General features: G+C 67.9%; 1 protein-coding gene across 17 annotated transcripts in view; it reads right to left on the reverse strand.

The window, feature by feature from the left end:
* KIF1A (kinesin family member 1A) overlaps positions 1-19,025 on the reverse strand; it is a 68,081-nt gene that overhangs the window by 35,611 nt on the left and 13,445 nt on the right. For 8 of the 17 annotated variants that reach the window (XM_036253831.1, XM_036253829.1, XM_036253827.1 and 5 more), the window contains exons 2-17: positions 15,472-15,639; positions 13,476-13,552; positions 12,233-12,412; positions 11,678-11,743; positions 11,036-11,214; positions 10,203-10,314; positions 8,944-9,021; positions 8,280-8,345; positions 7,690-7,707; positions 5,626-5,701; positions 4,846-4,924; positions 3,930-4,072; positions 3,487-3,513; positions 2,176-2,309; positions 1,525-1,604; positions 1,266-1,341 (exon numbers count right to left, since the gene is read on the reverse strand). In XM_036253831.1, coding sequence (XP_036109724.1) covers positions 1,266-1,341; positions 1,525-1,604; positions 2,176-2,309; positions 3,487-3,513; positions 3,930-4,072; positions 4,846-4,924; positions 5,626-5,701; positions 7,690-7,707; positions 8,280-8,345; positions 8,944-9,021; positions 10,203-10,314; positions 11,036-11,214; positions 11,678-11,743; positions 12,233-12,412; positions 13,476-13,552; positions 15,472-15,577 — 1,497 coding nt within the window. In that variant the 5' untranslated portion in view covers positions 15,578-15,639. Of the gene's footprint in view, positions 1-1,265; positions 1,342-1,524; positions 1,605-2,175; positions 2,388-3,486; positions 3,514-3,929; positions 4,073-4,845; positions 4,925-5,625; positions 5,702-7,689; positions 7,708-8,279; positions 8,346-8,943; positions 9,022-10,202; positions 10,315-11,035; positions 11,215-11,677; positions 11,744-12,232; positions 12,413-13,475; positions 13,553-15,471; positions 15,640-19,025 lie in introns of all 17 variants that reach the window. The other 9 variants (XM_036253833.1, XM_036253832.1, XM_036253830.1 and 6 more) reach the window with 2 other exon arrangements.

Consider the following 19,025-nt stretch of genomic DNA (forward strand, 5'->3'; position numbering starts at 1 on the left):
AAGTCCCTCGACACCCCACCCACACGCTGAGCTGAGCCATGAGGACCTGGTCACCAGACTCCAGGACACATCACTCCTGGCCACATGGCTGGAGCAGGAGTGTGGGGAAGGGCTGGGCTGGGCTGGGCTGAGCGAGGGGACCCAGCGTCCCTGGAGCCCTATGGTCCTCGGGAGGAGGTGCCTGCAGCGGTCCCCAGGGCCATCCCCCACTTCTGGGCCACGCCAGACCCAGAGCCACCAATGAAGCCAAAGAACTGAGGGCACCCAGCATCCTGAGGCACCCGCACCCCCAGCTCCCCACGCCAGCCGGGGTGCCACCCCCAGGAAGGGGCAGGGTCCGAAACAGCCCAGAACCACCCTCCAGATGAAACCAAGGCATCTCCAGAGGGATGTGAAGTAAGACCCTGTCAGGGCCTGCTCCCCACACTGCCCAGGTGCCCCCCACACCCTCCCTCCTGTCTCGGGGCCTCAGCACGCACTGCCCCCCAGCCTGGAGTGTGTGGGGGCAGAAGCCCAAGGAGCCTGCCCTGTTCCCAGGGAGACCCCCACACCAGCACCCTGGGCTCCTCTTCTGCTGGGCCCCCCATGGCTCAGCAGGGCCTCCACGTTCTGGCCCCAGAGACAGGCAGACACAGAATCCATTTGCCCCAAACAAAGCTAGGGTGACAAGCCGGCCACCGGGGGTGCTCTGTGGGAGGAGGCTAAGTGCCTCCTCACCAACAACGTGGCGGGGGCAGGGCCGGGAGAGCCACGACCGCTGCCTCCAGGGAGGCTTCCTGGCTTGGAGCTCGATTCCTAAGGCTCGAAGGATCCGGCAATCTGTGGACTGGGTGGTGTCTGGTCCCAGAACCACCAGAGAGTTTCCCCAAATGCTCCATCTCAGCTACTGAGTGGAGGGGTCTCTGCTCCATTGGAGGGCCCCCAGTTGACAGACCCCCGAGACCCTGCCTAGGGCCAGGTCTGGTGCACACGCCAGGCCTGGGTGGGAGAAGAGGGGTCCCCGCTGGGGCAGCCTGTGGGCGGCGCAGGCTCCGGGCAGGCTCCAGCCACATGGGGCTCAGGGCTCCAGCTCAATGTGGCTCCCTGACCTTGAGCAGCCCCCAGGCCCTGTTCCGAGACCACCGGGATGCCCGCCGTGAGGAGTGTGGTCCCCGGGTGCCTGGACCCCGGCTGTGCCCCCAGAGGAGCGGAGACCCCTGGGTGGGCTGCAGGGACCCAACCATGTTCGGTCAGGACGGCCCCAGGGAACCGGGGTCTGCTCCTACCTTTTTGGGAGAGAACACTCCCAAGGTGCCGCCATCCTCTCTCATGGCCACGCCCATCTCAGCCAGCAGGGCTTCCCTGAGGGGAAGAGGGGGTCAGCTCAAGCCCCAAGGGGCCACGGCACCTGCCTCACCTCCAACTGACCCCCAGCTGCGCCTGAGCAGTGACCCCTTCAGTCAGCGAGTTCAGGCGTCTGCTTGGAGGGACCAGGTCAACAGACCCACAGGGACAGGAGATGGGGTCCCGGGGTCCCCCGCTCACCTCTCCATCCGGATGGCCTCTGTTCTCCGCAGCTTCTCCTCCCAGGTCTCGTTGAGCTCGGCTATGATCTTCTCTGTCTCCTGGGGGCGACAGAGAGCAGGTGAGCTCGGGCCGGGGAGAGACAGCAGGTCTGCAGGGCACCAGACCCCACGCCCGGCCCGTCCTGGGCACGATGTCGGGAGGATCCAGGGCTGAGGGGTGGCTGTGCCCCGAACCGCGCCCTCGCCTGTGGACGCGCCCAGAGGGCGGAGAAAGCAAAGCCACCGGGAGGGAGGGACGCGGGCAGGTTCTGATGCACAGAGGGGTGGGCCCTTCCTGTTCACATCCAGCCCTCAACCCTGGGGCCCTGCAGCAGCCTCGATCTGGCCTTTGTGCTTTTGAACCCTAAACCTTTCAGGCTGTGAGGTCTGGGTCCTCCCTGCACCCCAGGAAAACAGAACAGAAAACTTCAAACCAGCCTGGCCTGTCACTAGGGGTGAGGGTGTGACTGTGGGCACAGGGGACAGAGGGCAGTGATCACTGTCAGCTGGGGGGGAGCAGGCAGGTGAGGGGCTCCGGGACTCCACCTGTGCCTCCACCAGCCCCACTTCCTGCCGTTAGCAAGAGGGCTGGGCCCAGGCCCAGGGGGGGGCTCCCAGGCCCCGCCCTCACCTTCAGTCTTTCGATGGCCTCCTCACTGCCCGGAGCAAACAGCAGGCGCTCGTGCAGGCTGGACACCGAGGCCGCGCGGCTGGACAGGCCCGAGAGCGAGGACGAGGGGCTCATGCCCACCAGGGCGTTGGTCACTGTGGAGAGATTGTCAGGGGCTGGACTCAACGCCGCCCAGCCACCGTTACGGTTGCTGCTGTCAAGGTCGCACGGGTCTACGGGAGGGGCACAGACGGGAGGGAGAGAAGAGAGACGGGGGTTGGGAGACGGCGCGAGGTGGGTGAGCAGAGGCAGAACAGACGGCCAGGGAGGCACAGCCGCCAGGCGCCGGGCAGCATGCAGGGCCAGCTGCCACCCCTACGATGCCCCGGCCCCAGCCCGCCGGGCAGCCGCGCAGCCCCACCAGCACCGTCCGCACCCCTGGCCCCGCCTGTCTGGGCCCAGGACTCTCCCTTTCCCTGCACCTGCTCCTCAGACCTGTGCCACCCAGGCTGCCCCACAGCCTCTCCGCCCCGTCCACTGCCCCTGACCCTCACCACCCAGGTGTGCCCCGGCCCTGAGGCTCCTGCTCGTCCCTTCTGCTGTGGCCCCAGCCCCGTGCCCGCCCCTCGCCTGGCCCACAGGCACCCCGAGCTGCGGGTCAGGCTGCCTGTCCACCCCAAGAAGCACCTGGAGGAGAGGGGAACTGGGGGGCCCTTCAGGAAGCCCTAACCTCCGCCCCCGAGAGGCTGCTCTGAGCTCGGATCTCCCAGCACTGGGCACCCAGGGAGCACCCTGGCAGCTGGGAAGGTGCCAGCCCCTGGGGTGGGAGGTGCCAGCCCCCCCCCCCCCCCAGCAGAAGCAGAGGCAGAGCAGGGCACGGCACAGGCACCGGGGAAGCCAAGGCCCCACCCCCGGGGTCGGGACACCCTGAACTGGGCCCCTTGCTGGGGCTGCAGGCCCAAGGCCAGCAGGGTCACAGGCTGGGAGGACCTGGCGGCAGTCAGACCCCTGGCATTTCCAGGGGGAAGGGTCTCAGGCTGTGTGGGGCCAGCGTCAGGGACGGGCCTGGCGTTTTCCAGGCCTCTGCAGGCGCCTGGGGTCAGAGAGCCGGAGCCCAGCCACTCAGCCTGAGGAGGCCGTGGCAGCTCCGGCCTCGCCTGTGCCTCAGTTCCCCACAGAGACGGGGGTGCAAGACCACGTCTACCGGGGGTGCCTGTGAGTGAGGGCCGTGTCCAGCCCTCCCGCTGGCCCTGGGCCTCGCCCCTCCCGCTAGGCTGGCCTACACCGGAGGGGGGCGAAGCAGGGGTGCAAGGGCAGCGAGGGGATACACACATTTGGGTCCTCCGGGCACAGTGTTGGCTAAGGGGGAGGGGAGGCGTGGGGGAGGGAGGAGAGACAGAGAAACAGAAGAGCAGGTTTGTCTCTGGAGGGTCCGGTGCTCGCCTGTTGCAGGCCGGGCATCAGGCAGGCAGCTGTGGTCTTCTGTGGGGACCCGGGCACCCCAGCACCTGTGGCGTGCCAACGTGGCTTCCCGGGGCACCGTCTCTGGCCTGCTTGGGCCAGCACCAAACCCCAACCATGCAGTCCACCAGGCCGAGGCCAGAACCCCGGCCTCCCACCCAGGGAATCTGCCCAGGAACACGGCAGGGGCCGTGACGGCCACCTGGCCCACCTGGCCTGCCCCAGCCCGGGGGGGGGGGGTCCCAGCAGGAGGCCAGGCTGGCCCCAGAGGCCCCTGGGCACCCGCAGCCCGGCCGCCCTGCCCAGACACTCACTGTCGGTGATGTCCCCGAGACCCTGGGCGTACAGCAGGTCCCGCAGCCGCGTGACCTCATCCTTCAGCTCGCGGATCAGCTTGTTGTTGGGGTCCTCGTTGATGACAGCGTTACAGCGGATCTGCTTAGCCCGGTCGGCGTACCTGGGCAGCAGAGGGAGCTGTGGGTTGTGCCCGTGCCGCCAGGCCCAAGGGCTGGGGGTCTCAGCAAGTGGGGCCGGGGCTTTGGCAGAGCAAGGAGTCACCCCACTGGGCGTCATTGAGCCATTTGCCGGAGGCCTACAGCAGGGCCAACCTGCCCCAGGTCACCCGCTTGGGGAAACCCAGGCCCCGGGGGGAGAGGGATGGGGTGGCTTCTCCCGACAGAGAGGCCTTGGCACCCGGACCACGGCTGCAGGGTGGAGGGAGCCCTGTGTTGGCGTGTCCAAACCCGCATCCCACAGGGCAAATGCATGGTGGGCACAGGTGGGAGCGCCCCCACATGGGGACCCACGTCCTTGTTCTCCTGCGTGGCGCTCAGGCCACAGGGCCGGAGATGCTGGCCCAGCCGCTAGGCAGCCTCCAGCAGGGCCGGGACCGGGCCGCCCGCAGCCAGGGGGCCTTGAGGACACACCCGTCTGCTAATCAAAGGCCCGGTGACGCCCTGGCCGGGTGCGAGCTGCCCAGCCCATGAGCACAGTTCTCCCCATCTCGCGCCAGGGGCCCCGGGCCGCTCCCAAGTGCACCCCAAAGGGTGGTGGGAAAGGATCGGGCCCATGAAGACCCCGGCAGCCGACAGCCACAAGGTCCAGGAGTCCCAGGTGGGATGACCTCCCCGAGAAGCTCCCCTCCCACCAGTGGTCCTGTCTCGGGCGGGGGGGGGGGGGGCACGCCCACCTGGGCCTGGGGACACGGGGCCTGGCTCCCCGAGAACTCACCTCAGCGTGCTCAGGGTCTCGTCATAGTTGATGTCTGCGGGGCTGAGGGCCGCCACCATCGCCGTCCTCGAGTTCCCCCCTGGGGGAAGAAGCCCAGGCCACGGAGAAGGTCAGCCCGCTACCATTTCTCCCCACCACCCCTCCTACGTTACAGCCGGGGAGGCTGACGCCCAGACGGGTGAACCCAGAGGGGCCTAGGACAGTGTCAGCCACGCAGCTGAGAAAGGCCCGGAATCCCCGATTGTCTACGTTCTCCAGGCCAGCCTGAGACTCAGTTTACCCCTCTGGGCATCGGCCTCCCCAGCTGGGGAGAACCCCCGGGGAGTTCTTTGGGTGGGAGGCATTTCGGTCGCTATCTCCCCGTCTGTCTCTGCTGGGTCAGAATGCAGGCAGGGAGGAAAAGGGGTGACTTACGGCAGACCTCCAAAACCCAGCAGGCAAGCAGGGTCCCCAGCATCATGGAGTCTGGGGCCCCCGTTATAGATGGGGAAGCCGAGGTCCAGACAGGAGTGGGTGCTTGGCCTGGGTGTCAGACCTGAACCAGGGGCACTGACACGGGTGGGGGTGCTCTGCGCCCCCATGGATCACCCCAGTTCCCACACTTGCTGTCAGTAACTTTATGACCCCTGCCCCCAAGTCCTCTGAAAGGACCCCCCCGTTCACCTGAGTCAGCCCAGAAAGGGTGACAGGCCTCGGGGGGTGGCACCCTGTCCAGGCAGGAGGGGGGCAGTGGCGCCGGGCGGGGGTCTCCCTGGGGCTGGACGAGCCCGCGGCCCTCACCTAGGTTCTCCCTGAGAAGCCAGGTCAGCACGGAGTCTCGGTACGGGATGAAGTCCGTCTTCTTCTTTTTCTTGTTCTGTGGGGGAGGGAACATTCAAGGTCAGCCCTGGACTCACCAGGGGCAGGGGCAGGCACGTGTGGTCCCCAAAGCCGAGGCGACTGCAGGGGGCGGGGCTCGGCCGCTCTCAAGGCTCCCTGAAGCCCAGCGCCACCCCCAGGCGCCTCCACCCTCGGCCGGAGTCCCAGCCCTGCAAGCACATCCCTGGGGTTCCTCCACGTGTCTGGGCCACACCGGTGGCGGAGCCCAGGCGTGCTGGGATCACGGCCGGTGCAACGCCCTCCTCTGTCAGAAGGACCCACCGAGCCACCGCCCCAACCCCCAGCAGGGCTGACAACTAAGAAAAGGTCCCACTGCTCACTGTCACCCAGGCCTCCGCCGGCACCCACTCTCGGCTCTGCCGTCACCCAGAGCTCCCCTCCAGCCCCATCAAACTTCCTACGGCCCTTCAGAAGGCAGCTCACAACACCTGCTGCAACACCTGTGCTCCCGTCCCCACCCTCCCTGTGAACCCAGCGCCCTCCACGCTCTCCGCTCCAGCGGCTCTTCTACTCCTGTTGAGACAAATCCCCTCGAAATCCGGACCACAGCCCACAGAAGGGCTGCCAAACCGCTGCTGCGGCCACCGGCGCCGGACTCGGCGACGCTGCGCGTCACGGACATTCATCCCTCTGACGGCAGCTGCTCTGCGTGCACAGTTGCTGAAGAAGTGTTTGGGGGCCCCCGACGTGGCCAGCACACATGGCCTGGCCCCCACAGGTGCCACCGCCAGGCTGGGCCACTGCTCTGGGCCAACACGTTGGTCATGGTTTTCCAGACAATCCCAGAGGAGCCACGCTAGCTCTCGGGACAGAATGTGAAGCTCGGGACGCGCCGTCCAGGGGGTATCAGGGCCGCTGGCCGCCTGGGCACAGGGCTCGAGTGTCTGTGCCATCAGTCTTAGGGCGCCTGCTTCTCACCTGGACGGCCGTCGGCCTCCTCCTCCTCCTCCTCCTCCACCTCCACCTGGACGGCCATCGGCCTCCTCCTCCTCCTCCTCCACCTGGACGGCCATCGGCCTCCTCCTCCTCCTCCTCCACCTGGACGGCCATCGGCCTCCTCCTCCTCCTCCACCTCCACCTGGACGGCCATCGGCCTCCTCCTCCACCTCCACCTGGACGGCCATCGGCCTCCTCCTCCTCCTCCTCCACCTGGACGGCCATCGGCCTCCTCCTCCTCCTCCTCCACCTGGACGGCCATCGGCCTCCTCCTCCTCCTCCTCCTCCTGGACGGCCAGCACCAGCCGTGCATTCTGCTGATGGCCACACAGCCCCCCCCCACCTCCAGGCTGCTCTTCACGTAGAAGCCAGGGCCACGGTCTGGACTCCATCGGACGTGGTCAGCTCTGCTGAAAATCGCCCACCGCATCCCACTCAACCCAGTCAACCAGCTTCTGACAGTGGACGAGGGACCTCAGACCAGGCGCCTGCCCATCTCCGGCCTCATCTCCAGGTGCCTGTGCTCCCTGCTCCAGACACTGTTCCTCAACCAGCTCCCCAAAACTGCCTCACTGGCTCCTTGCACAGCTCCTATCACAGCCAGTACACAGCCCCGCACATGTCCCCACAGCCCCCTACACAGCCCCCCACAGCCCCCCCACACAGCCCCCCCAGTCCTCACTGGTCCCCACAGAGCTTGTCCCATCTCTGCCCACAGTTCCTCGCCTTTTCCACCACCAGCGCCGCCCACTGGGCTCTCTGGCCCCGTGAACAGCTGCCGCCCCGCCTCCTGGGTCTCGGCCCTCGGCTCTGGGAGCCTCCCTGGCCTCCCTTCTTTCCTGTTTCCTTTCCTGCTCCTGCACCGCGGCCGGCAGGCCTGTGCCCTTCACCCAGCCTGGCTCAGAGCTGGGCGCCCGTCTGCTGGCTAAGGGCACACACTGGGGTGCACTGCCGAGACCCTCTCGGGGCGCTGGAGCTGAGGGCGCCATGCGTCCAGCCCCCTCCCTGGAAGTGACGCCGACTGCTCACCTTGTTGGGCCCAGAGTCCTGAAAAAGAAAAGACAGAGGCTGAGGACCCGGAGCGCAGCCGGGACCCCAGGGTGTGCGAGGAGAGGGCAGCTGCTCCCTCCAGAGGGCGAAGGAGTGGGCAAGGCCCGGGCACCTGCCAGGCTTCCGTCACTCGCCACCCAGCTGGCACTGGCCGCCCCGCGCTGGGCCTGCGAGTCAGGCCGACAATCGCCCATCGCTCTTCCCCCCACCTTTAGAGGTGGGCGGGGTCTCCTGAGGTCGGCCCATCCCCGGTGAAGGTCTGGGGGTCTTGGTGAGTGGGCAACACTGCCTGTCCCCGGGCCCATCGGCCCCTCCCTTCCAAGGGCCATGGGACCCCTCTGACCGCAGCCCTCCCAGGACATCAGCCAGCAAGCTCACCAAAGCTCACGGTGTCTCTCCGAAGGGCCCTGGAGGAACATGGCTCATCCCCACTTTCCAGGTGGGGAGACTGAGGCGTCAGGACATCTGTAGCCTTATGAAAGCCCACCCACATCTCTGGGCTTTCCCTTGGACCCCGGTCCTCCATGGTCCATCCTCAGTCTAGTTCTAGAGACCCGAGGTCAGCTCACCATCTCAGCCAGCGCGGAGATGACCTTCCCCAGCGTGGTCAGGGACTTGTTGATGTTGGCTCCCTCCTGGGCAGAGAAGACGGTCAGGGCGTTAGGGAGCCTCCCGCTTCAGCGTGATCCCTGGGCCTGGGGCCGAGACCGCCCCGCCCTGCTGTCGACCCTTTAGGGGGGATGGGAGCCTCCGGCAGGATGCCAGCCAGAGGCCCCCTGGCCGGGTGGGGAGTGCGGTTTGCCCGGCGTTCTCCCTGGCTTCCTCGGAGCCCTGACACCTGACACCTGCCCATCTGGTACGATGTCCAGAGCCGCTTCCCGCCCATCAGATAACAGCGGGACCAAGGGGACTCAGGGAAATAATAATCCTTCCCGACACCAAGGCTGCTTGGCCAGGTGTCCCCTCAGGGCGGGGCAGCCAGTGCAGAGCTGCCTCCAGGTGCTGTGGGGACCTGAGGGGGCCCAGCTCTGCTGCCAGGGTCATCTGCCTGCTGGCCTTCTCCCACCTCCTCACTGAGCCCCCACCCACCCAGGCTCCCCGTGGGGGCGGCCCCAGGACCTCTCCCCAGCCCTCCTGCCTGGCCCACCCTGGAACACAGGCTGAAGACAAACCCCGCCTGAGAGCCGAGGGCAGGGGCCCCTGCTCCCCACGGCGTGGCGGTCAGGCCCCTACCTTGAGACGCGTGCCCTTCGCCCCCGTGGAGTCGGCCCGCTCGCTCCCGGCCAAGTCCACCAGGCTGATCTTGCTCACCTGCAAAGGCCCGTGTGTCGGCTGCGGAAGATGCCACGGGCCACGGGCCACGAAGGGCACCCACCTCCTCTGGGCACCGCCTGGGGCCCACCGGGGTCCGAGGTCGGCGTCTCTGCCCACCGGTGTCCTCTGCCCACGGGGTGCTCTCCACCCGTTTGCACATGGGCTCCCCAGGTGCCCAGAGATGCACCCCGTCGCTGTCACCCATTTCCAGAGGGGACCGTGCCTGTGCTGGGTTGAACCCACGCCAGTGCCCCAATCAACACTGTGGCCTGGGCTACGTGCATCCTGAGGAGGCCCAGACCCTCCTGAGCTGTGGCCTCCGTGGGCGGCTCTCCCACACGTCGACAGGCACGGACATCAGTGGGACCCTCTCTGTGCCCCGAGCCGGTCGGGGCGGAGGGACAGACAGCAGGCAGCCTGACCCAGGCTGACCCAGTTCCCTGCTCGGCCGTCGTGAGCCTCCGGGAGGACGGTACCAGGCCAAGGTGCCCAGCACCATCAGGACTCAGTGGCACTGTCTTCCCTGGCCCCTCTGCAGATTCCGGGGTGCTGCCTGAGAGAGCCTGGCCCCCCAGGAGTGGGCGGAGATGCCCTGGGAGAAGGCCCAGACATGGGGTGGGGGTGGGGAGAGGGCATTGTAGGTCAGAGCTGCTGGTGGACGTGAACAGGCTGGGCGCCCGCCCTGCTGCCCCTCCCCACAGCCCACAGACTGCGAGTCGGGTTGAAGGCCCCGGGAGAGGACACCCCTGCCCGGGGCCACGGAGAATGCCAAGGTGCGTGGGAAAGGCATCTGGGACTGCAGGCAGCACAGCCTCGTCATTGTGCTCACAGATGCCGGTGCCCAGCCAGCCCTGTGACTGGCACTCACTCAGGCTGAGACCTGGCCTTCGCTGCTGCCCCCGAGGCTGCCCAGGCACCCTGGGCTCGTGGGGCCGTGCGTGGTGCAGCCCACCCTCCTCAGCCCGTCTCCGCGAGGGTCCACGGCCCGTCCACCCCAAGCCCCTCCCACACCCGTGGCACCAAACGCCCGATGAGGCAGCCTCGCTGGCCTGGCCACCTGTCACCGAGGCCTACGCTGGGCTGGGGGTGGCCAGCGCCCGGTGCCCCGTGCCTCGCGGGCCAGTGCGTGGCCTGGACCTTCCTCCTGCCCAGTGTCCCCCCGCCAAGGTCGCGCTCACCTTCTCCGTGGTGATGTCGGTCTCCGCATCGTGGCGCTTCTGGGTGAAGATGATGTTGAAGACGGCGTGGGAGCGGCTGCTGGTCTCATTCATGTTCGTGGCCGCCACGGTCCTGGGGGGAGGAAGCCACGGGTGTTCACCCGCCACACGGCGGTGCCAGCCTGGGGGCCGGGGCCTGGGCATCCGCTCCCTGGGGCTCGCAGGCTGCCCTGTCGGGGTGACTGTGCCTCCGGTCGGTGCGGCAGGCCCCCGATGCGACCCCCAGCCCGGCTCCAGCCCGGCACGCGGGGGCTGTGACTGGGGCGTCTCTCACTCCACAAGCCCGGCAGGGGCCCCATGGCTGTGATGTCACCAACATGCAGGGACCTCAGGGAGAGGCCCCAGCTAGGCTCCTGTCTGACAGCCCACAGCACCACGGACGAGGTACGGTGGGGCGGTTGCCGTGACAACCGGGGCAGACCCTCCTGGGCAGGGAGGCCAGGAAGACCAACTGCTTATGGCCGGCAGTGCCCACAGCTGGCACGTCCCCAGGGGCACCTGCCTGGAGCCCCGTCCCCAGGGCCGTCTGCCCTCAAAGCAGACCTCGGTCGCCTGAGCACGTCTCTGTGGGGATGGCCGCCTGGGGCAGCAACAGACGCAGCCCACGCCCAGGGGGAGCGCCCCACGTGGGTGAGTGCCCCTCTGTCCGGGGAGCTGAAGGCCCCCTCGGGCTGGCAGTGCCCTGAGCAGCCTCCTGCCGCGAGCCCGCCCTCCACGGGAGACAGCCTCCCCTGCAGGCCCTGGCAGCCGGCACCGGGGCTGCAGGGCGGGGAGGATGGTCACCCTGCACACACCTGGCCTTGTTTCCTGAGTCCATGAGGTCCTGGATGTCGTTGTAGGAGGTGACGGCCAGCTTGGAGAGGTCCTCCACGTACGGCCCCAGCAGCGGGTGCTCCCGCACACGCAGGTTGCCCTTGTTCTTGGGGTTCAGGAGGTCACGGACGCGCTCACAGTATATCTCCATGTAGCTGACCTGCGGGGCAGAGACGTGTGTGGGAACAGCACCAGACAACCTTGGGGGGGTGCAGGGGCTGTCACCAGGGACTCTTGGGGTAGGGAATGTGGGGCACTGCATGCTGGAGAGGGGGAGGGGGGCAAAGGACCCCAAGTCCCTGCATGAGTGTGGGGTGGGGGGGTCAGCCCCTCCCCCCCGCCTGGCCCTCCCCCACCCACAGCCACCCTGGGGCCACAGTACGGCCCAGACTCTGCAACTCGGAGGCGCCTGCCCCTGTGCCCCCCAGAGCAATGCTCGTCCATGCCGGCGGAGTGTAGGCTGCCCTGTGCCCCCAGCGACTCTGCCCCGAGGGGGTGTGGTCACCAGGGGCACACGTCAGTGACGAGCTGAGGGCACAGACTGGCGTGAGCGACAGGAGCAGTGCTCTCCATGCCTGGAGCCCCGCCAGGCCGAGGACCGGACGCCGGGCGGGCGGGCCTACCTCCACGGAGTAGGACATGTTGTCGTTGGTGGTGTCGTTGATGCGGGAGAACAGGTCCTCGCAGAGCTGTGGGGCGGGAGACGCAGTCAGGTGACGGCCGCCGGGCCCAGGCTGCCGCTGCCCTCCTGGCACCCCTCACGCCCTCACAGTGCACCGTAAAGGCACTGAGAAGGCCTGCAGCTGGATGAGCTGCTTTTTCCTGCTTAACTCGGGGGTCCCCTCGCTGACCTTTCTCACGCATCATCTGCTCACACTGCCTGCTCCTCCCGCTGCCCTTGTCTGCAGGGGGTGGGCAGTCTGCCACGCCACATACCAGGTCCGCTGCCCGGCCAGGTCAAGCCCTGACCAGCTCAGATCCAGAGACCCACCTGGGAGCTGGGCCGCGGTGGGTCCCAGCAGTGTATGAGGCGTCTGAGTCTTAGCTCTCAGTCAACCTGGGCGCCTCGCCCTGCTCACACCCCCAGACTCACAGCCCCCGGGAAGGGCCTCTGCCCAGTGGGCCTCCCCGCTGCCCGGGCTGGGCCCCTCCCCGCCCCGCCCCGCCCGCCCGCGTGCCTGCGGGATGATGCCCTGCTGGTCCTTCTCCTGCTTGCCCATCATGGTGTAGGACTTGCCGGCCCCAGTCTGGCCGTACGCGAAGATGCAGACGTTGTAGCCCTCGAAGGCGTGCTGCAGCATCTCCTCGCCGATGTCCCGGTAGACCTGCTTCTGCGACGCGTAGTCGATGTCCTCGGGCTGCAGGGCAGGAGGGCTCAGTGGCGGGGCCGGGGCCCACATCCCTCCCGGGGCCGCGGGCGCCACAGCCCGCACACAGGCCCTGCTGCCCACTCTGGGACAGGGACGCAACCCGCCCGGGGTGGCTTCCTGACGGGGAGGGAGGAGCTGGCCAGGCCGAGGCCGGACAGGGCGGAGAGCAGGTCGGCACAGGGAACAGAACGTGCACGGGCTCAGAGCAGTGGGTGTGGCGTGGAGCTAACGCCCACACTCAGGACGAGAGGTGGGGCTGGGGGGACAGGGCCAGGGGTCCAGGGGCCCACGGCTGGGCTTTGGTATCTGGACGCTGTCCTGATGATGGGAGGACGTGGGGCAGGATGTGGAAGGTGAAAGGGGGTCCCTGGTGGCTGTTCTGGGGACCAGGCAGCCGGAGATGTGACGTGGTGGGTGCTGGCACTGAGGATGGGGGCTGGGTGTCTTGTAGGAGAATTGGGGGGGGGGGGGCAGGGCTGGGACTGCAGGGGAGGCTGGAGGGGAGGCGGGGGCTCCCAGGGTCCAGGGGGAGGTGCAGCGGAGGTGCTGCCCCAGAGGACGTGCGGTGCACACAGGTGGACCAGGGTCAGCTGCGGACAGGCTGTTTGGGGGTCTGGAGCATGGTCGGCAAATGACTGTACAGCTCAGACCCTGGGGCAATGCCCACCGGGAGCTGACGAGCCATGGGTCCCTGCCTCGGCTGGGCAGCCGTGTCCCGGCTCTGGGGCCCTCCTGCGCGAGGTGACTTTGGGAAGCAAGCCCACCACGGGGCCTCGCCCTGTCTCTTCCCCCACCTCCTGCAGGCCTGCAGGGGAGCCAGGGGGCGTCGCCCCATCTCTTCCCCCACCTCTTGCAGGCCTGCAGGGGAGCCGGGGGGCATCGCCCCGTCTCTTCCCCCACCTCCTGCAGGCCTGCAGGGGAGCCGGGGGGCGTCACCCCACCCAGAGAGAAGCATCCAGCCGGCAGGCCAAGGGCCTGGTGAGGGCCACGCTGGGGAAGGCCGAGCGGCCCAGCGGCTGTGCCCACCGCCCCAGGGCCCAGCCTGGCTTACCGACGTGTGCGACCAGTAGGAGTAGTCGAAGCTGAAGCTTTTAGGCGTCTCCTTGGGCTGTTTGGGGTTGACGATGGCTGCAGGAGGGACAAGCACAGCAGTTGGCCCTGCACCGCGTCTGCCCTGCTCCTGGGCACGCTGGCTGTCCCCTCGCAGGGACACACCCATCGGGTCCTGCCGGGCGGGCCAGCGTGGCTCTGGGGACTGTCCCCTGCACTAGTCCCGCCCTCCCCCCTCGCTGAGCTGCGCCGTGGCCTGGCCGGAGGCCGTGCCCACGAGCCACGGAACACCAGTCCACCAAACTGGGAAGGAAGCCATCACCCACCACCAGCGCCTGCCAAGGGTCCCAGGAGACCCCGCCCCCGTCCAAGCCGGTGGCCCAGGCCTACGCGTGACCAGGGCCCAGTGTTTCCCGGGTGCTGATCCCACAGGCGGTGGGTCCTCGGTGGCAGGAAGGACTTCGGCCCCAACCCCGACCCGGCTGCCCGCCCACTGCCCACTGTCTGAACCCGGAACGTTCATGTTGCTAGAGGATCCTCAGACCCCCGAGGCCCCTCACGGCTAGAGGCAGGTCTGTGCCCGGGCTTCCTCGTCCACCAGGAACTGGGACCAGTCCTGGTGGGCAAGGGCTCCAGACACACCTGGGGGACAGTCCCCCACCGCATCACCCCATCTGAGGGGCAGCCCTCAGTCACTGCCCGTGTTCGGGGCCGGGGGCCGGGGCTGCTTACCCCTCCACTGGTTTTCCTCAGGGGCAACGGGCTGGGGACCTCGCTCTCCTGGGCACGACCCCCCCGCCCCCGCCCCCGCCCCCACCCGGTGGCCTGTCAGCAGCACCAGGAGAACCAGACCCTCAAAATCCACATGTGGAGGTCCTGCCCCCGGGACCACAGCAAGGAGACGGGGTCCTGGCAGATGTCACTGATTAGGATGAGGTCACACCGCAGTCAGAGGGGCCCTAATCCAACAGGACCGTGTCCTGAGAACAGGGACGGCGGACAGAGACCCGCGCAGGGAGCAGAGAGCGGCGATGCCCCCCCTCTCCCCGCCAGGGCTGCAGAGGCCCCCCACGCCCGAGCGGGCGCTGCCAGCCTCCGCCCTGATGTCTCAGCGCCCGTGGGCCTCGGAACAGCAGCCCTGGATGGCCAGCACCCATCGGCCCTGACAGCTCTGCAGCTGGCCCAGGCCCAGGGGCGTCCTGGGCAGACCCCCGGCCACCTGCCGACTGAATGTCTCGCTCACAGCGCAGGTGCAGATGAAGCCCCTTCCCAGGGCTGACCCGGCTTTGGGCTCCAGACCCCAGGCTTGAGGACTCTGGGAGATGACCCAGCACCCTTGGGAAGCCACAAGAAGGAGCAGGTGACTGACCGTCACATGCCTGTCCTCGGAGCCGAGAGGGGGTCACACCCACGCTGCCTCCAGGAGCCAGGCCAGCGGAGAGCAAGCTGCCCTGGTTTCAGCTCCTGCTGGGACCTGGGGTTCGGCCACCACAACCCCAGCGCAGATGATGCTGGTGTCATGGAAACAACAATCCCTGGCCCTTGACACAGGCAGCCCGGGCTGGGCCTCCACCGGCCCCAGCAGCAAGGGGCTGTGCCCACTGGCTCACCCCACAATGCCCCACCTCCGTGACCTCATCTCCGCACCTCCCTGCCTGTGGGCCAGGGTCCCAGGACAGGCCCAGGCCCCACCCTGCTCTCTCGTCCCGCCTGGGCTGGCCCCCCATGGCTCTCTGAGCAGTTCTGGCCCCATCCCCACACCCCCTGCTATCCTTGTCCACCTGACACAGGCCCAGCCGCAGGCGCTGACCCTGTTCTGAAGGTGTCCCAGCACTGGTGTGTTTGTCATATGCCTGCACGGACGTGGGCTCCCTGAGGTGGGAGCCCTCCCGGGGCCCGGGCACAGGTTGCAAAGGAACTGTGGCGGTCGGGGACCACGGGCATCCCGGCCCCAGGAGCTGTGGGCCACGGAGACCTGCCCTCGCTGCCGTACTCACTGGTGGTACTTCCGGACATCTGGATGATGCACTTGGAGTCGCGGCTCATTTCCCGGGAATTGAAAGGGCGGACACGCACCGCCACCTTCACCGAGGCCCCGGCCATCTCGGCAACCTCTGTGGGTCACTCCCAGCAGCGGTGAGAGTCCCGGCGAGAACGGGAGGCACCTTGGGAAGAAGGAAGACCTGAATTGGAATCGACAGCTGAAAGGCAGGACAAGTGTTTCTGGCTGGCGACTGAACCCTCTCCCCTCCCAATCCTTACTGACACCTGGCCCAGGTTCCCTCCCAGGACAGGAGCCAGAGGGGCAGCGGCCCGGGTCCCCTCCCAGGACGGGAGCCGGAGGGGCAGCGGCCCGGGTCCCCTCCCAGGACGGGAGCCGGAGGGGCAGCGGCCCGGGTCCCCACCCAGGACGGGAGCCGGAGGGGCAGCGGCCCGGGTCCCCACCCAGGACGGGAGCCGGAGGGGCAGCGGCCCGGGTCCCCACCCAGGACGGGAGCCGGAGGGGCAGCGGCCCGGGTCCCCACCCAGGACGGGAGCCGGAGGGGCAGCGGCCCGGGTCCCCTCCCAGGACGGGAGCCGGAGGGGCAGCGGCCCGGGTCCCCTCCCAGGACGGGAGCCGGAGGGGCAGCGGCCCGGGTCCCCTCCCAGGACGGGAGCCGGAGGGGCAGCGGCCCGGGTCCCCACCCAGGACGGGAGCCGGAGGGGCAGCGGCCCGGGTCCCCTCCCAGGACGGGAGCCGGAGGGGCAGCGGCCCGGGTCCCCTCCCAGGACGGGAGCCGGAGGGGCAGCGGCCCGGGTCCCCTCCCAGGACGGGAGCCGGAGGGGCAGCGGCCCGGGTCCCCTCCCAGGACGGGAGCCGGAGGGGCAGCGGCCCGGGTCCCCTCCCAGGACGGGAGCCGGAGGGGCAGCGGCCCGGGTGTCCACCCCCAGGACAGGGGCAGGAAGGAGAAACATCGCGACGTGCAGGAAAGAAAGCCAAGGGCACGAGGGGGGCCTGGACCCCAGACCTAACAGGAAACAACCACTGGCTGTGAGACCCCGAGACTCGCTCCTCAGAAGGCCGGTGTCTGGGAGGCACCAAAGACACGCGTTTGTGGAAAGTCACCGGCAGGAACATTCGCCCCTGCCCTGCTGTGGGTTGAATTGTGTCCCCTCCAAATTCACACGTGGACGCCCTAAACCCCAGCATCTCAGAACGTGGTCTTGCTTGGAACTGGGGTCCTTGCAGGTGCAACTGGTTAGAATGAGGTCACACTGGAGCTGTGTGGGCCCCTAATCCAACGACTGGTGTCCTTATAATGAGGGACATTCAGACAGACGCTCCCAGGGAGCACGCCCCGTGGAGGCAGGCAGAGCTGGGGGGACACAGCCACAAGCCCAGGAACACCACAGACTGGCAGCCACCAGGAGCTGAGCGGCCCGGGACCCACTCTGCCTCCGGCCTCAGCAGGGCCGGCCCGGCCAGCACCTGGACTTGGACTTCCAGCCTGCAGGCTGAGACGGTGAATCTGTTGTCTGAGACGCACCCGCAGATGTCACAGTGGCCCTCGCAGACTGAACACCGGTGACCGTCCGGGACCTGCCCCTCACCACCACCTCACCCCAGGCAGGCGCCTCTCTGGGAGAGTGAGGGTCTGTCCAGCCCGGGGAAGGGGTGCTCCGAGGGCAGCGGCGGGGGGCACGGAGCACGTACGGAAAAGCGGCGTGAGCCTCACCCACACTGGCCGGCAGTGGGACCCCAGCCCCTGCTGCTGCTCCCGGGACAGTGCAGGGCCCTTCGCGGGGGAAACCGAGGGGACCGTGGCCTCTCGCAAGAAACACAGAGACCGAGACAAACAGGAAAGGAACACAGCAGAAGGGAACGCAGACAGGAGAAGAAAAAAACCTTTTATATTTTTATTGATTTTTTAGAGAGATGGGAAGAGAGAGAGAGACACATCGACGTGAGAGAGAAACATCTACCGGCTGCCTCCTGCACACCTCCTACTGGGGATAGACAGACCTGTAGCCTGGGCATGTGCCCTGACCGAGAACCGAACCGGGACCTCTCAGTCCACGGGACGCTGGTCCATCCACCGAGCCGCACCAGCCGGGTGAGAAAATGCTTTTCAATACCTCATAATTCGTATCTTCAGCAAGAGAAGTGACCAGACCCGCAAAGGAGTGAAGGATGCTGGGAGGGAGCAGCAGACTGTGCTCGAAGGTCGCCGTGAAGGTGACCTTCACGCACACGGAGGAAGCAGCTCCCTCGAAGGACGCAGGCCCGGGGTGGGCTCCGCGCCAGGTCTGTGCCAGCTCGAGGGGACTGTGCCTGGGCACCGACGGCCCGCAGGTCAGAGGAGCGTGGGCAGAGCAGTGCCCACCGCACGATGGGACGGGGGACAGAACGGGCCAAGGAGCTTGGGGTTCAGGGGGCAGCAAGGCCTGGGCTTGGAGAGGGGTCCCCCGCGAGCCCCCATCCTTCCCCCTTCAGAGGTGTGGCCCCGGACATCCACCACCGGGCCTACATGTAGACAGTGCCCGACTGAGGTGCCCAGATGGAGCCCTGGGCAGAGGGCGGCGCTCCTGTGGACGGCAGCCCTCGTCCTGCACCAGCCGCCTCCCGCCGGGCTGCACACGGGCCGGAGTCCGGCGAGGAAGCTGAGCTCCACCCAGTGCACTGCGGTCAACTCCCCACGTGCCCAGACCAGGGCAGGAGCACGGGCTCCGGGGAGGCCAGGGGACTGAGTCACTGGGCAGCAGTGCAGCCATGGGCATGGGGCACGGTCCATGACACTGGCACGTGCGCAGCCTCAAGCCCCCTCCCGTGGGAAGGCGACTCCCGGAAATCACAATGGTACCAAAGCCGGCGCTGCCGAGGGCACCATGCTGCCCGGGCCACACCACCGAGCCTGCGCCTGCAGGGGGCTCAGCCTCACGCTCTGCATTCCGCATGGTAACTACTGCCCTCAGGAGGGTGTGGCCCAAAGAGCCCTTGCAGGGCCCCACCCCATCAGTGAAGGCGGGGGGGGGGGACCCCAAGATCAGGAACCACCGGAGAATCCGGGTAAAAACTTCCAATCTGCTTTCAGGAGCCAGAGCTGCTGAAGCCCCGACTAGCAGGCCAGGTCCCGGAGGGGGGCCGCAGGGCGGGGGCAACACCCCGCATTCCGCAGCACTTGCCCGGGAACCATGTTTGCATGCTGGTCACCAGGCACGAGGCTGGAACCGCAGTCTTCCCAGGCAGCAAGTGGTTGCCGAGGGACACGGGGACCTGCAGAGCCTTCGGTCAGGAGAAGCCACCCTGAGAGGCCACAACCCCGGGGAAAGGGGCAGAGAAGCCACACAAAGGACCAGGTCTCCCCTTGAGCCAAACTCAGAAGGTGCGAGGGGTGAAGCTTACATGCTGGAACAGAGAGCCTCTGGAAGTCCAAGGGATCCCCCACAGTCTCAGGCTCGGAGAAACATCAGCGCTCAGGATCCAGTGGGAGGAGGGGCCCTGGGGTCACCCCAGGCAGACGGGAGGCCTGGGAGGCCCGGCTCCTGCCGCGGGCAGCACAAGCCGTGTCCA

This window comes from Molossus molossus, unplaced genomic scaffold, assembly GCF_014108415.1.
Source record: "Molossus molossus isolate mMolMol1 unplaced genomic scaffold, mMolMol1.p scaffold_m16_p_11, whole genome shotgun sequence".
NCBI lineage: Eukaryota > Metazoa > Chordata > Mammalia > Chiroptera > Molossidae > Molossus > Molossus molossus.